This window comes from Neovison vison, chromosome 2 (assembly GCF_020171115.1).
Source record: "Neovison vison isolate M4711 chromosome 2, ASM_NN_V1, whole genome shotgun sequence".
Classification (NCBI taxonomy): domain Eukaryota; kingdom Metazoa; phylum Chordata; class Mammalia; order Carnivora; family Mustelidae; genus Neogale; species Neogale vison.
Window position 1 is genome coordinate 184792139 of NC_058092.1, and position 13693 is coordinate 184805831.

The 13693-nt window shown below is 53.3% G+C and overlaps 1 protein-coding gene across 4 annotated transcripts in view; it reads left to right on the forward strand.

The window, feature by feature from the left end:
- The first annotated feature begins 13330 nt into the window (after positions 1–13330).
- Positions 13331–13693, forward strand: part of ADAMTS14 (ADAM metallopeptidase with thrombospondin type 1 motif 14) — a 73635-nt gene continuing 73272 nt past the window's right edge. For 3 of the 4 annotated variants that reach the window (XM_044239699.1, XM_044239701.1, XM_044239702.1), the window contains exon 1: positions 13331–13561. In XM_044239699.1, the coding sequence (XP_044095634.1) occupies positions 13480–13561 (82 nt within the window). In that variant the 5' untranslated portion in view covers positions 13331–13479. The remainder of the gene's footprint in view (positions 13562–13693) is intronic. The other variant, XM_044239700.1, reaches the window with a different exon arrangement.

The window sequence follows — 13693 nt, forward strand, 5'->3', positions numbered from 1 at the left end:
CAAAAAGGGTACGTTCTTTAAAGAGATCTTATATTTTAGAGATACACACTGAACACTTTGTAATTTTCCTCAGTATAATCCAGTGAGGATGGAGCGTGTGTGTGTGTGTCTATGTGTGTGTGTATGTGTAGGGGAGTGGGGAGTGTATAAATGAAGGAGATTAGCTACAAGTTAATTATTAAAGATGGTTTATGGGTACACGAAAGTTTATTATACTCTTTGCTTTTGTATATAATTGAAAATTTTCATGCCCCAAAGTTGAAAGATAAAAGCAAAGAGTCCCAAACACCAGGGTTTGGCAGGGCACAAGACAGAGATGAAATTTGCATATCCATCCGCCTTGGAGAGGAGGGGAAGTCTCTGGAAGTGCCCTTTAGGGAAGGACCCAGGATCCTACTGGGAGAATGTGTTTCGAGGATGAGTTAAGTCCCTGGCACACAGGGACTGGGGAGTTATGTACAGAAGGGATTGAAAATCAATCCTGTTCAGTAAGACAGTCAGTGGATTGCCCAGGAGTGAGAAAACTCTCTCTGAGGACCTCAGCTGCTAGGAGTCCGTGTTGTTTTAATTTCACCAACGAGCCTCTCTTCCTACTGCGCTCGCCCCAAAGTCAGCCCAGCAACCCCCATGGCTTCCGCTGCACCCAGAGACTGATGATTCTCAGATCTCTCGTCGTCCAGGAATGCCAGGCACGGGTGCTCCCTGCCTGCCGGGCGTGGGTCCACTTGGTTGTCCCAGAAACTTCAAACTCACTTTTGTGAGTTTGTTCCAAAGGAGCCCTTCCCCCTCCCTCCTGATCTTTCCTTCTCAATTTCAGGGGATACTTCCCGCCCGCTCCCAGTCCCTGGGGTCGTCTTTATGTGCTCCCCCTTCTCCTCCTAGCCTTTCCCCCGACTGCTGGGGACTGTCTAGCAGATTCACCCAGCTTCTTCTCAGAGAGGCTGCCCTTTCCTAACCTGCCCTTTCCTAACCAGCATCCTGGGCCAGACCTGCCCCATCTCTCCCAGGGCCTGCCACACAGCCCCTGTCCAACCACCATCCATGCCTAAGTGATAAATGTCCAATTTGGGAAGGGCGCCAATTAGGAGCTACGCATCTAGAAGGTACAGAATCATGGGGGCCAGGGAGCCGGGGGTGAGGGGAGGCTGCCTACTGTAGATATTGGGGATGAAAGGTCAGATTAAAAACTACTGTCCTGAGCATCTAACAGGGACAGACATGGCATTAAGCACTCAGTCTGCCCCTGCCAGCCATCCATCAGGCCTCTCCCTTGTGCCTGACAGCCTATAGATGTGAGACACCACCAAGTTTGTGTTGAAGTTGTGCTGGTCCTGGCATGTCTTCAGGGCCTCACGGTTGGCTGCCTTGGAGTGGGGCCAGCTATGGCCATGGTCACATGGAGCCTGGGCACCTGGGCTCTGTCCAGCTGGACCTGCCCATCATTATGGATGCTTGCAGCCAAATCCTGGGCCACTTCCTCACGACAGCTGGGTGTGGCCCTGGTCAGGTAATGCTGGCAGCTGGGGAGGGCCAGGGGCCGGTGCTGAAGGGCACTTTGTCGCAAGGGGTTGTAGCAGAGGACGCAGGGGACATTTGGGTGCTGGAAGCACCGTGTGTCCCCCAGGAAGGAGCCCAAGCACTGGTGGCTGGTCACATCCTTACTCTCCCCCACCAGGGAGTAGGGCAGCCTGCAGGAGGCCAATGTCTAGGAGAAGCATGGATCTGCAGAGATGGGGGTGCAGGGAGGGGGGAACACTAGCTCATGGAAAGTGGACCCTGAAAAGGGAGTGGAAGGGACAGGTCCCTATAGCTTCTTCCTCTCAACCTCCCCACTGCTGACTGGGCCACATGGGCCCTCCTAGTGCACGGGGAGGTCTCCTAGACAACGGTGGAGCTAGGGTGGGGTGCAGAGCAGGAGCGGAGAATGGCTCCACTGAGGCCACCCAGGAGTGCTCTGGAAGGGAATGCACCTCATCTGAAGCCAGTGGGTCTGGGTCACAAGCGTGTGACCCACTATCCCAGTGTGCCCAGGACAGGGAATGGCCCAAATCGGAGAAGCTGGGCCAACCAGGACAAGCTGGTGACCCCTGCCATGCACCCAGCCCGCGCTTACCCTGAGCTGTGAGCAGTGGGCCGGAGCCCCTCTAGGTGCTGCTGAGCCAGCGGGCTCTGGCCCCACGGTGGCCCCTGCCCCTGGGGGGAACCTAGGGTGCTCTGCTGGCTGGGTTCCAGTTCCGGACCCATGGAACCATGTCCCAGAGGTGAGCCTTTTCTCACCTCTGTAAACAGGACTGACCCCCACCTGCCCAGCAGATCATATGGGGTCATGTGAGTGTGAGAGGGTGCGGTGGGGGCCTCCATCAGACAGCTGCGCATGTTGTGGTCATCTCACTCCGGTGATGGACCCCGGAGGGACCCCAGAGAGCTGAGTCCAGCCGGTGCTCACCGTGTCCTTCCCCGGTTGTGGCACTACGCCCTCGCTCTGCTTCCAGGCCTTTCTGACAGAAACACATGGGTGAGCCATTTCATCATGGTCAGCACCACCCCCCAACCTAGGTCTCATTTGGAGCAGAGAATCTGCAAAGCTCCCAGATTGGGTGTCTTCTTTTAGGATAATAACCCTAAATGCAGTCAGAAGAACAGCTGACTTTGGCTGAGTCCTTACTATGTGCCAGGCACTGAGTACATGCGCACAGAGTATGTAAGTACTCTGCTTAGAGCAATCCATACCACAGTCCCATAAACCAGCTCGGTGATTTTCCCATTTTTGTAGAGAGGGAAACTGAGGCTCAAAGGGGGTCAAGAAATGTTCTGCAAGTCACAAGCATTGCGGACTTCCCTGAAGCCCTGCTGGACTGTGCATTTGATGGGACGAACCGGGGACAGTGTGTGTGTAATCCCCTTGGCGAGGTGTCGACCACCCAGGGTGGAGGGTGCCAGGCGGCCGAGGTAGGAGACAAGGGGTGGAAGGAGGAAGGTGGGGCTGGTGATCGGGCAGCCCCAGTCAGTGTGGGAGACCTGGGAGGGAGGCTGGGGCACCTGGGTCGGAACACCACAGCTTATGTTCTCTTGCTGTGGGACCTTGGCTGGTCCATCTCCACTTTCCGCTTTTAATTTTCCCTCCAGAACAATCGCTGGGGGGACCAGCGGTCACCATTCATGGTGCTGCCGCTCCGTGATAGCTTAGCACTTGCCATGGATTGGTGGGTTAATCTTTACAAGATCTCTCATGAGTAGGTACCTCTAGTCTTTCAATTTTACATAGAAAGAAAGTGAGGCACTTGGGAGGTGAGGTGTCTTGCTCTGGGTCTGCGGCAACACTGGCCTTGAACCTGGGGCCTGACACCTGGGCCCAAGACTTGAACCTCTGGGCTAAATTTGGAGCCCTGGGCTTCCTACTGGCTGGATGAGTTCTGGATTCCCAGGGGTCTTCTCTATTGCTAGGATCAAGCAGTGAAGGAAGTCTTAAGGGTAGGGGTCCTTCGGGGGTGGACACAAAGAGGTCACCTAAGTCACAAGCTGGGCTCCTGGGCTCCCTTTATCACTTCGATGCCCGTTCAGCAACCTCCTTCCCTCTCTTGGACCCTGGGCACCTGGTTCCCCCACCAGCCTTCCCCTGGGTGTCTCAGACTCATCTTCTCGCTGCTCTGGTCCGAGGCAGGGCTCAGCCAAGGGAGAAAAGGATGTAGCTCTGCGCTGCCCTTGCACTTAAGGGGGCAGGTGGTCTCCTCCTGCTCAGCTCACATGTGTCATCATCTCCACCGTCCGTATCTGTTGGGATGTGTTTCTAGGCAGTCTCTGTTTGTCTCCTCAATAGCTTTGGTTCTGGACCACATTTTTTAGTACTTTTGCAGAGCAGATGGCCCTGGAAGGTATTGACTGTGCCTCTCTCCAGGACAGGGGCGTTTGCTAACACCTCCCTTAGAAGACAGGCATTTCCTAAGCGTGGGGTTCCTCAGTTGTGCCACCAACCCACCGTGGGCCCAGCAGCCCCCGGGGCCCGCCTCCAACTTGGCCCCGTGAGACTCGGCATGAGGGAACGAGAGGCTTGCTCAGCCCGCGACACCATGAACAGCAGAGTCTTTGGTTTCTGACCCGGGCATTTCAAGTCTTTCTCCAGCAAAGAGGGTGAGCCTACAAGGAGGGCAAGGAGACCTTTGTGAGTCTTTACGGTTCTGGTGATGAGAGTGGGTGCTACAGAGATGTGGCTTTCTGGGAGAGGGAAGAGCGAAAGCCCCGTGGGGGCCATGACGAGGGATACAACACCCCATGGATACTGCTTCCCTCGGTGGCGGCGGAGGGCTGAGGAGAAAGGGTCCCTCCTTGTCCCTCTTGTTACTGAGGCTGTGGGGCTGGAGGTCAGAGGGGAGCAAGCAGCCTGAGTGTCTCCTTAGCTGTCGCTCACGCTCCTATAGCGAGGTCGAGGAGGAAGGACTGAGGAGTCCCCGGAACTGGCAGCTGATGGCTCTGGGCGGATCCAGCCTGGCCCAGGCTGCCACAGGGTTGCTCGACCCCCAAGCTCATGAGGGGCAGCAACTCCTGACATGCCTCTTGGTGACCGATAAACCCATGTAGACTTGGAGCTAATCTGTGGCTCGTGTTTGGCTTTCTGGGCCATTTCCCTTCTGATAGGGGTGTCCCTTCGAAAGCCACTCCCCAGGGACCGATGGAGGGCCCAGTCTTCTGCGTCCCCCTGGCACTCAGGGCTCAGTGGTGAGCTTTGAGGTCACAGGGTCTGTCTGCCTCCCAGAAGGGCTCATCTCTTAGCTGCTGTGCTCTCTGGGCCACGGGGCTGGAGACATACATGGACCTCTTTGGAACATTCAGCGGAGGTCAGCTGCGGCCGGGTAGGAGGAAGCTTTCTCTGGCCCAGCTGGGGTGGACTTGGGAGAGCACCCAGCTTGTAACATGCAATCTATGGCCCTTTTTTTAGCCCGCTCCGGATCTGGGTCTTCACCCTGTGCTTTAAGTGCCCCATGCACTTTGCTCTCTCCACGACCTGGTCTTCCCACAGCTCTTGGCAACCCCTCTGCCCAAGGCTGGGCTCTGCTAGCCTGAAGTAGCTCTTTGGTGGTTGGGAGGGATTTCTGACCTGGTTTCCACCCCACAAACCTCCCAACTTCTCAGCCCTGGCTTAGCTAATTGATCTCGAGGCCTTGCCAAAAATCACCTCCGGGAGGCCTGTAGAGCAGAAATGCGGGGGCAGGTGGAGGGCCTGCTAGCCTCAGCTGCCCGCAGTTATAAAAAGAACAGAAGAGCCTGTGGCGGGTGGGTGAGTAATGGTGACCGCAAGGTCTCATCGTCAGCTGTTGGGTGAGATGATGTGTTTCAAGCATCCTTCGGTTCCCAAGGCCTGAGTGTCTCTGGAGGCTTCTGCCGCGCAGCCTTCATGGGGAGGGGCTCAAACCATCCGAAGTATAACAGCCCTCTGCAGAGTGTGCTCACCCAGTGTGGAGGACTAAGGGAGGGGACTTCGATGCTGTACAATTCAGCACGCTTTTATTGAGCACCTACTGTGTGCCAAGTCTTGGCAAGAGGGGACCCAAGACCTGCCCTTAAGAAAATTGATAAGAGGGGTGCCTGGGGGCTCAGTCATTAAGGGTCTGCCTTTGGCTAACCCATGGTCCCAGGGTCCTGGGATGGGGCCCCACATTGGGTTCTCTGCTCACCGGGAAGCCTGCTTCTCCTTCTCCTACTCCCCCTGCTTGTGTTCCCTCTGTTACTGTCTCTCTCTCTGTCAAATAAATAAATAAAATCTTTAAAAAAATTTGATAAGAAATGCTTCACCAAGAAGTATGTGTCATAATGGGTTTAGGGAGGAGGTGTGTGCTGTCAAAGGATCTGGAGAAGGAGTCATAGCTTGCCAGGAGGAGGTGGGGGAAAAGTCACCCCAGCTCAGGAAAGAGCCTGTGTGCAAAGCCCTGGGGGCTGAGTCATGGCGGGGGTTGGGGGAGCTCAGAGGCTCATCCATGTGTTTATAGTACAGGGCTAGAAGGCACTGCCCAGAGCTCCCCAGCCCATTAACAGCAGAGTCGTGACCAGACCCTAACCTCCAGACTTCCCAGCTGAGGTTTTCCTCTTGCCAGCAAATACTAGTCATCGTCCAAAGGATCACTTTCGGCCCTGGAATCAAAAGCAGGCATACCTCCAGGTCACCTGAACTGAGTTCAAATTTTATACACAGAGAGCAGAGCTGGAGGAGGGGATATTTTCTGGCACCTGGGCAGTGCTTTCCACAGTACCCAGTACACAGTTGGTGCTCAATAAAGGCCTCTTCCTCTTTTGGGGGACACAGAGGACAACTATTGACTCATGACGATTTTGAAGCTAGGGCTTGTGAAAGCTCCGTGCTGATGGAAGGTGGGAATTCGGTGGGCAAAGTGTGGGTGCCCGTGTGCCCCCTCCACCCTGTCCCCGTTTGAAAGAGGGTGGGTCATCCTGGAAATGAGCAAATGTACCTTCACCTCCAATCTTTGAGTGGCAGACGGTGATGTCTTTCCTCCTGAATGCTCAGGGCATTCAGTTTTAAGGGCTAAAGAGGAAGCAAATTGCCAATAATACTTTGGCTCCTCTGCCGCAGCTCTTAATGGACTTCCAGATATATGGCTGGGCTTCTCCATCCTTGATGGGAGACAGGTATTTCTAGTCTCCTTTTCCAGATTTAAAAGTCAGCTCCAAGACAAGCCACAGCCCAGAGCCATCTATTGAAGCAAAGGTGGCTTTGGGTGAAGAGGAAAAAGGTGCTACCCCATGATGTCATTCCAGAAGCTCAGTTTCATGATCAGAATGCCTCCCTGCTGTGACACTGAGCTTACCCGTGACGCTGAGAATACAGACATACAGGAGTATTCTGTCTCCCTGAAATCCGTCAGATGTATATCCAGATAGATATCTTTATATTTTACATTGATATATAATTTAATAACTCTATAATATATAAATTTTTGTTAAGCATGTAGTAAATTATGTAGTTTATACATCATGATATAAGTATATACTTTATAGTATGTAATATATAATGCATACATTGTACATTGCTTTTTACTTTTAAGTTTTTATTTAAATGCTAATTAACATACAGTGGATTATTAGGTTCAGAGGTAGAGTTCAGTGATTCCTCAGTTGTATATAACACCCAGTGCCCATTACATCCCGTGCCCTCCTTAATGCCGTCACTGAGTTACTCCAACCCACCACCCCCTCCGCTCCAGAAACCCTGTTTGTTCATAAATTGTACATTAAAATAGAGATTATATAATACAAAATACAAAGATATTTCTATTAAACTATATATATATATTTGACATGTTTTGAAAAGAAAAAATACTATCATAAGCACCCCTTATGCTATATCCTAATGCCTTCACCCCCTGGGCTCTAATCACCCCAGTGAACAGCCATGATTGACTCATGCCTCAGTGCGAGTGGGGAATCTGGTAGCATTTTCTTTCTCAAGCCTAACGCTGATCCCGGCCCCTCAAAGAAGCTTCCAGGGGTTGCTGAGAGCGTTCTGGATGGACAAGATCCCTTAAGAGGGCTTTTCAGCCCCTGAGAGGTAGGATCCTGCCCCACTTTCCCCACCAGCCCTTGGGGACCTACCCCGACTGCGCAAATGTGGGTCTGGCATCGCTTCTCCCGGCCCTCACAGCACCTGTGCCTCCTCCCTTCCCAGACCCACCCTCGGTGGCTGCTGAGCTCAGGGGGTGTGCTGTAACCTCTTCTGGATCACTGGTATTGGGCACAGAACAAGGAGAGGGGCCGTGCCAGGGGTTTGTTAGATGTTGACTGGGAGTTGCTCTGTTGACAGAGCAAGGAGAATCTATGTCCTGGGGGCACCCTGACTGGTTAAAAGCAGCTGAGGGAAACTCACACCACTCTGGCGTTTTGCCGAGTTGGCCCATTTTGGAAGGTAGGGCTCATCATCCTTGGTTTCCGTCCTAACATTCACTCCCCTCCCTCCTTTCTGATTAGAAACCCAATTTCTTTCATCCCGTGAGCAGCCATGTGCTTCCAAGGAGAGCCTCAGGCCTCATGAGGGACTGGCTGTGGGGAATTTTGGGTATTGGGACTTGAGAGGCTACAGCGCTGTAGGCAGGCTCTGGAAGCTTCTACCTGACTCCTCAAAGGGGACACCAGAAAATGCGGAATTCTGTGGGAGAAAAGTCCTCCTTTCTTCAACCCAAAAAATGGAGAGGAGAAAAAAGAAAGACAAGGGAAATTGTTTAGATTCAGGGTCATCCAACCTTTTCTGTAAAGGCCAAGTAATAAATATTTTAGTCTTGGTGGCTCATACTGGCACTGTGGAAATGACTCCACTCTGCTTTGCAGCATGAGATGAAGCCAAGAAAGTGTAAACAAGTGAAGGTGGTAGACCGTGTGTACAGAAGCAGGCGGTGGGCTGGGTTTGGCCCCACGTGTCCGCCCACCCATGGTCTAGATTAAAGGAGTCTTCTGAGACACACCAGCCAAACGCATTGTGTGGAGGTTGTTTGGACTCCGATTTGAACAAACCAAGTCTTCAAAACAAAACTAAAGAAAACAAATTTCTGTGACCAAGAAATTCAAATTATGAGCGGATATAAGATGATTGTAAGGAATTGTGAATAATTTTGTTAGATGTAACAAAGAAATGTCTTTTGGTTGTTGATGTTGTTTTGTTTTTTTCTTTGAAGAAGAGAGAGTATTTATCTATCAGCTACTGATATGAAATGGGAGATGATGTCTGAGATTTGCTTTAAAATAACCCAGGATGTATGGAGGGGAGGGGCAATGATGAAGGAAGACCCATCTTGGGCTAATAATGATAGAAGCTGGGTTGTGGGAAAATGCAGAAGGTGTTGGGTGGGTAGTGGCTTCATACTACTCTGTCTTCTTTTGTGTATGTTTGAAAATTTGTGTAATAGAATTTTTAAAAAGCGGGGACAAGAAAGAACTCCCTTTTCCATTGCCTTGGTCACCATTGTATTTGGTGAACATATGCTTTAGGCTGGCACTAATGTAACCATTTTGTGACTAAGAGGGGACAAGCCTGAGGACTAGACTAACCACAAACATGGCAGAGTGGAAGGAGGAAAGAAATGGGTTTCTGGATAATTCTGCTGGGCTGCCAAATTAACCAGGCAGGCGGAGGCGTGTTTCAGTATTCCATATTACATGGAGTAATACATTAAGTCGTATTTATTTATTTATTTGGTTACGTGTAGCCCACCTCACTGGAGAGAGGACCAGGAATGGGGAGGCCTGGCCCATCTTTGCTGCAGGATGTCACCATGATTTGAAGAAAGGCTTGTGAGCAGTAAGTCCTTGCCAAATCTCTCCGAGACCTTCTATCACAACCAAGGGACTCCCGGAAATAGGAGAGGGTCTCTGCCTTCTGCCTGTCTCTCTTGAGCCCCGGGGGGCCAATGTCAGGACCTGCACTGGACTTTGGTTTGCAATTATAAACCTACAGTTTCTGGAAAGGAAATGGCAGACATGGAATTCCTGACGGACAGCTGGCCTTTCTGGCATCCCTCCTTACAAGGACATGGAGACCTCCTCTCCCTCAACCCCTCAACATGCAGTAACCACAACCATATAGTGTCTATATACAGGGCACAAACAGCATTGTTTCTAACTGATCTCATGGTTCAGCCGGTCTCGGGGGTGTCAGCTGTTCCGTAATGTATGACAAATCACTGTGGTTAACTTAACCCGTCCGGGTCTCCTAGATACAGTCACTAGACAATTGCCAAGAAATGTGCAAAGGGAATGCTGGGGGGAGGGGTGGGGGATGGAGAATGGTGATGTGGAGAAGGGCCATAAGGCATGGTCTCTGGTTGCTCTAGATGCATCTGGAACTCTGTCCAGACCCAGACTTCAGATATAGCTCGAGGCTAGGCTTGAGGGACTGGCCTAGGAGGTGAGCGTGGTAACCCTGAATGAGAAGCGGGTCACAGATCCTCAGTGAGCTTGTTCTCATCCTAATTTGGCCCTCGTTTACAATGCTTTGCTTAGAATAGTGATTCTTACATTTGAGCATGGTTAGAATCCCCGAAAGGTTTGCTAAAGCCTGGTTGCTGGGCCCTGCCCCCCTGAGATTCTTGTTGAACAGGTCTGGGGCGGGGCCTGAGAATTCAAATTGATAGCAAATACCTAAGCGATACTGCTTCTGCTGGTCCACGGGACCCTGATTAAAAACTACTGACCTGGAACTTCTTAGTGGGACTGTGGGTCTCAGATATCAGGAAGAAGAGCTCCAAACCTTTCCTCTTCCCTTAGGAATGAGATTAAAACCAATGATGAGTAGCCAAAGGGCCGAGGTCCTGGGCGGGAGGGACGAACAGGGTGATGCTCTAGGATCATCTGACCAGGAGCTGGGAGTCTTGGGTTGTTATCCTGCCCCTGAACCAGCCCACTGTGTGGCCTCGGGGAAGTCGCCTCTGTTTTCTGGGCCTCAGTTTACCCTGTGTAGAAAACAGCAGAGAGCACTCTTCTGTGTGCCTCCTAGTTTTCACAACAGAAAGAGTTTTAAAAAGAAAAAAGGAAGACAAGCTGACCCACGTGACCTCTCAGGGAAGCCTGTGGGCTTTGGCTTGGACCCAGGTCTTCTACTAAACTTGTCAGGAACCCCTTCCTTTCTGGAATCCCTGTAGCCCTCACTGGTGACTCTGCTCCAAGGTGGGTTTGGCCCACCTTGGCCTGTGGAGGGGTTTCTGGTGCCAGAAGTGGAGGATATTTTATTGAACACCTACTATCTCTTTCACATCTTACTTGGTTTTCAGGCATTCTCATTCACCTGTCGTGTCTTCCAATTGGCTGCTGACTGCACGCCGTGCCAGCTGTTTGCACTTCCCCCTCCTCTGCGGGGTCTTGGACAGAAGGAGCATTGGATAAAAACTGGAGGTCTGTCAGCAGGAGAAACATCCAAGCCATACCCTACTGGGCAAGGATCCCAAGGTAAGAGACAGGGTACCCAGAACTTGCCTTCCTAGAAGCATCCCCAGCTGATGCCTATAGATGTTTTTTGGTTTGGCCCTGTGGACCTCTAGAAATGGGGCCTGCCCCTCAGCCATTCCCTCTACCTTTCACCCAGACTCTGAATTATGCTCTCCTGTCCTCTCTTCCTAACAAAGGCTTCCTCAGTAGAAAAGAGCTTGGACATACAATACTTGCCAACAAAAGCAACCATTGTAGCCCCAGGGAAGGGGGTGGGGGTAGAGAACCGGGGTGAGGTTTTGCTCTCTGCTTGCCAGGACGGACTCCCGGGAAGGCCCCAGCCCATTGCTCATGAGTCAGGCTGCTGGGGTCCCTCTTGACTTCCCACGTTTAAGGCATGAAGAATGGGGTGGGGTTCAGGGAGGGGGCTAGGCGAGCTTTTGGGATGGCAAGGGGGAAAATCAGTGATCACTTTTCCGTCTCCACAGGGCCCCCACTCTTCAGCTGGGAAAACTGAGACCCCGAGAAGGGAGGTCATTTTAACCTGAGGTCATTTGGTGGATTTGTGGAGGGCCAGATGGAGACAGTTCCAGCCTGATCATCTCACAGCCTCTTCTCCAAGTTCCCACTGACACACACACACACATTCTTGCTCCATCTGCCCTCACACACAAAACCACAGTCTGGCTCTTGACTTCACAGCTTTTAAAGAGCCAGAAAGAGGAGAAAAAGGAGCTCTCTTTTGCCTGAACTTCATATAGATTAGTTTGGTGGTGCCATTTTCAAATAACTGGATGGTCTTGGTGTTGCTTGGAACAGAATACGCTCTGCATTTTCACAGGACCTCAGAGTTCGCCTGTGAGCCCTGTGAGCCTCCTGGTTTCTTCCCTTTGACGGATGAGGTACTGCAGCCCAAAAAGAAAGAGACTTGCCCTTGGTCACACAGACTATACTTGGCAAAGCTCAGCCTAGGGTAGTCTACTGACCCCTGGTCTTGTCTCTTTTTCCAGCTCAGTACCAGACTCTGGATTCTGATCCCAGCTCTGCGGCAGACACGCTGTGTGACCCAGGACACTGCTTCAGCTCTCTGAACCTGCCTTCATGAATGCGCCGCCCCTGCAAAGCCTCCTCACTCTAGAAGCACTTCCTCTCAGGAGGCCCTGGGCCAAGGCCTGGGGCCACAGGGAGGAGGAATCCAGCTCTCTGCCCATAGGGCAGGAGCCTATTTGGAACCTAGCAAGGGTGCAGACTGGAAGGCCTCACGTAGTCATAGGCGGAAGAGTGCAGGAAGCCATGGCCTCTCTCTCAGGGGATCCAGAGTTTCCCAAGAGAAGTCTGGTTAGGGAATTTCCACCCACAAGCTGGTCTCCTTTTAAGAAGGCCCCACAACAAAATGTCTGGCCTCAAAAGTGGAAAGATTAGGGGTCTTTATACTCTTTATACAAAGATTCTTTATTCCACAGTTCCTTAAACACACACACACACACACACAAAACTTCTTTCTGCAATTCCCACCTCTGGCTTGCTTGAAATACAGTTCATTCGCAAACTGTTAGGAACACCTTTATACAGTCAAGCAGCCTCTGGGCTATTTGCCCTGACACTGCAAAACCGCAATCCACTCTCAACCCTGACTCTTGGTTTTGCCCACCTTGGCCTGCGGAGGGGGTTACTGGTGCTGGAAGTGGAGCATATTTTATTGAACACCTACTATGTGCTATTCACACTCCAAGGGAGGCTCAATGCTGGGACTTCTATCAGGGCCGTCTGAGCATGAAGCCCGGGCTCTCTCTCTTCCCCTTTTTCAGCCCCTTTTCTTGACTAGGACACAAGCTGCTCACTGCAACTGTGGGCACAGAGAGCTGTAGTCTGCGAAATGGGTAGATCCAAGGGATCAAAGGTTAGTGTTGGGCGTCAAGGTCATGAAGAGAGAAATGAGACACCCTCTCTTAGGGAGGAGAGGTGCTCACCGTCTCCCCACCCAAAGGTAGTTGGACATCCCTTCGACCCTGTAGCTCTGGAGAGTGGACCCTGCGGTCAAGTTAGGGGAGCCGAGGGGACAAGGAAAGCGGCTACTCTGGGGGGAGCCCATGAGCTCCGCGTGGCACTTCCGATCCGGCTGGGCCGCAGGCCGCTGCTCTCCCTGGCCCCGCGCTCCGCCCCGGCCGCGCGGCGCCCCCTGTCCGACCCGCTCCCGGCCCCGCCCCGCCCCGCCAGCGTGCCCACCCCCGGCCCGGCCCGCCCCACCGCCCCCTTGGCCGGCTCCCGCCGCGTCCTGGAGCGTCACGGCGCGGGCGGACCGAGCGTCTCGCTGCAGTTTGGCACGGCGGGTGCTGGCGCGTCGGCCGCTCCGCTCCCCCGCCGGCAGCCTCAGGCGCGTGGAGCCAGCGGTCCAGGCGGTGGCGCGGGGGGCCGGGATCGGGCCGGCGGCGGCGGCGGCGGCGGCGGAGCAGGCAGAGGCTGGCTGGCCCGCGCTCGGCAGTCCGGGGCGCGCTCCAGCCTCGCCGGCTGCCGGGAGCTGGGGGCTCGGGCGCCCTCCGGCCCGCGTCCGCGCGCGGCCACATGGCTCGGCTCCGCGCGCTGCTCTCCTGCCTGCTGCCCCTGCACTATGCGCTCTGCGCCGCCGCGGGCAGCCGGACCCCAGGTGCGTGCAGGTCGGGCGCGCGGGGGCGCGAGGGGTCCCTGGTGCCGGAGAGTTGGGCTGGTGCCTGGGGGCCGGAGGAGCCCGGCAGCATTCGAGCGAGTGGGAGTGGGAGGCGGTGCGCGCCCGGGGCTT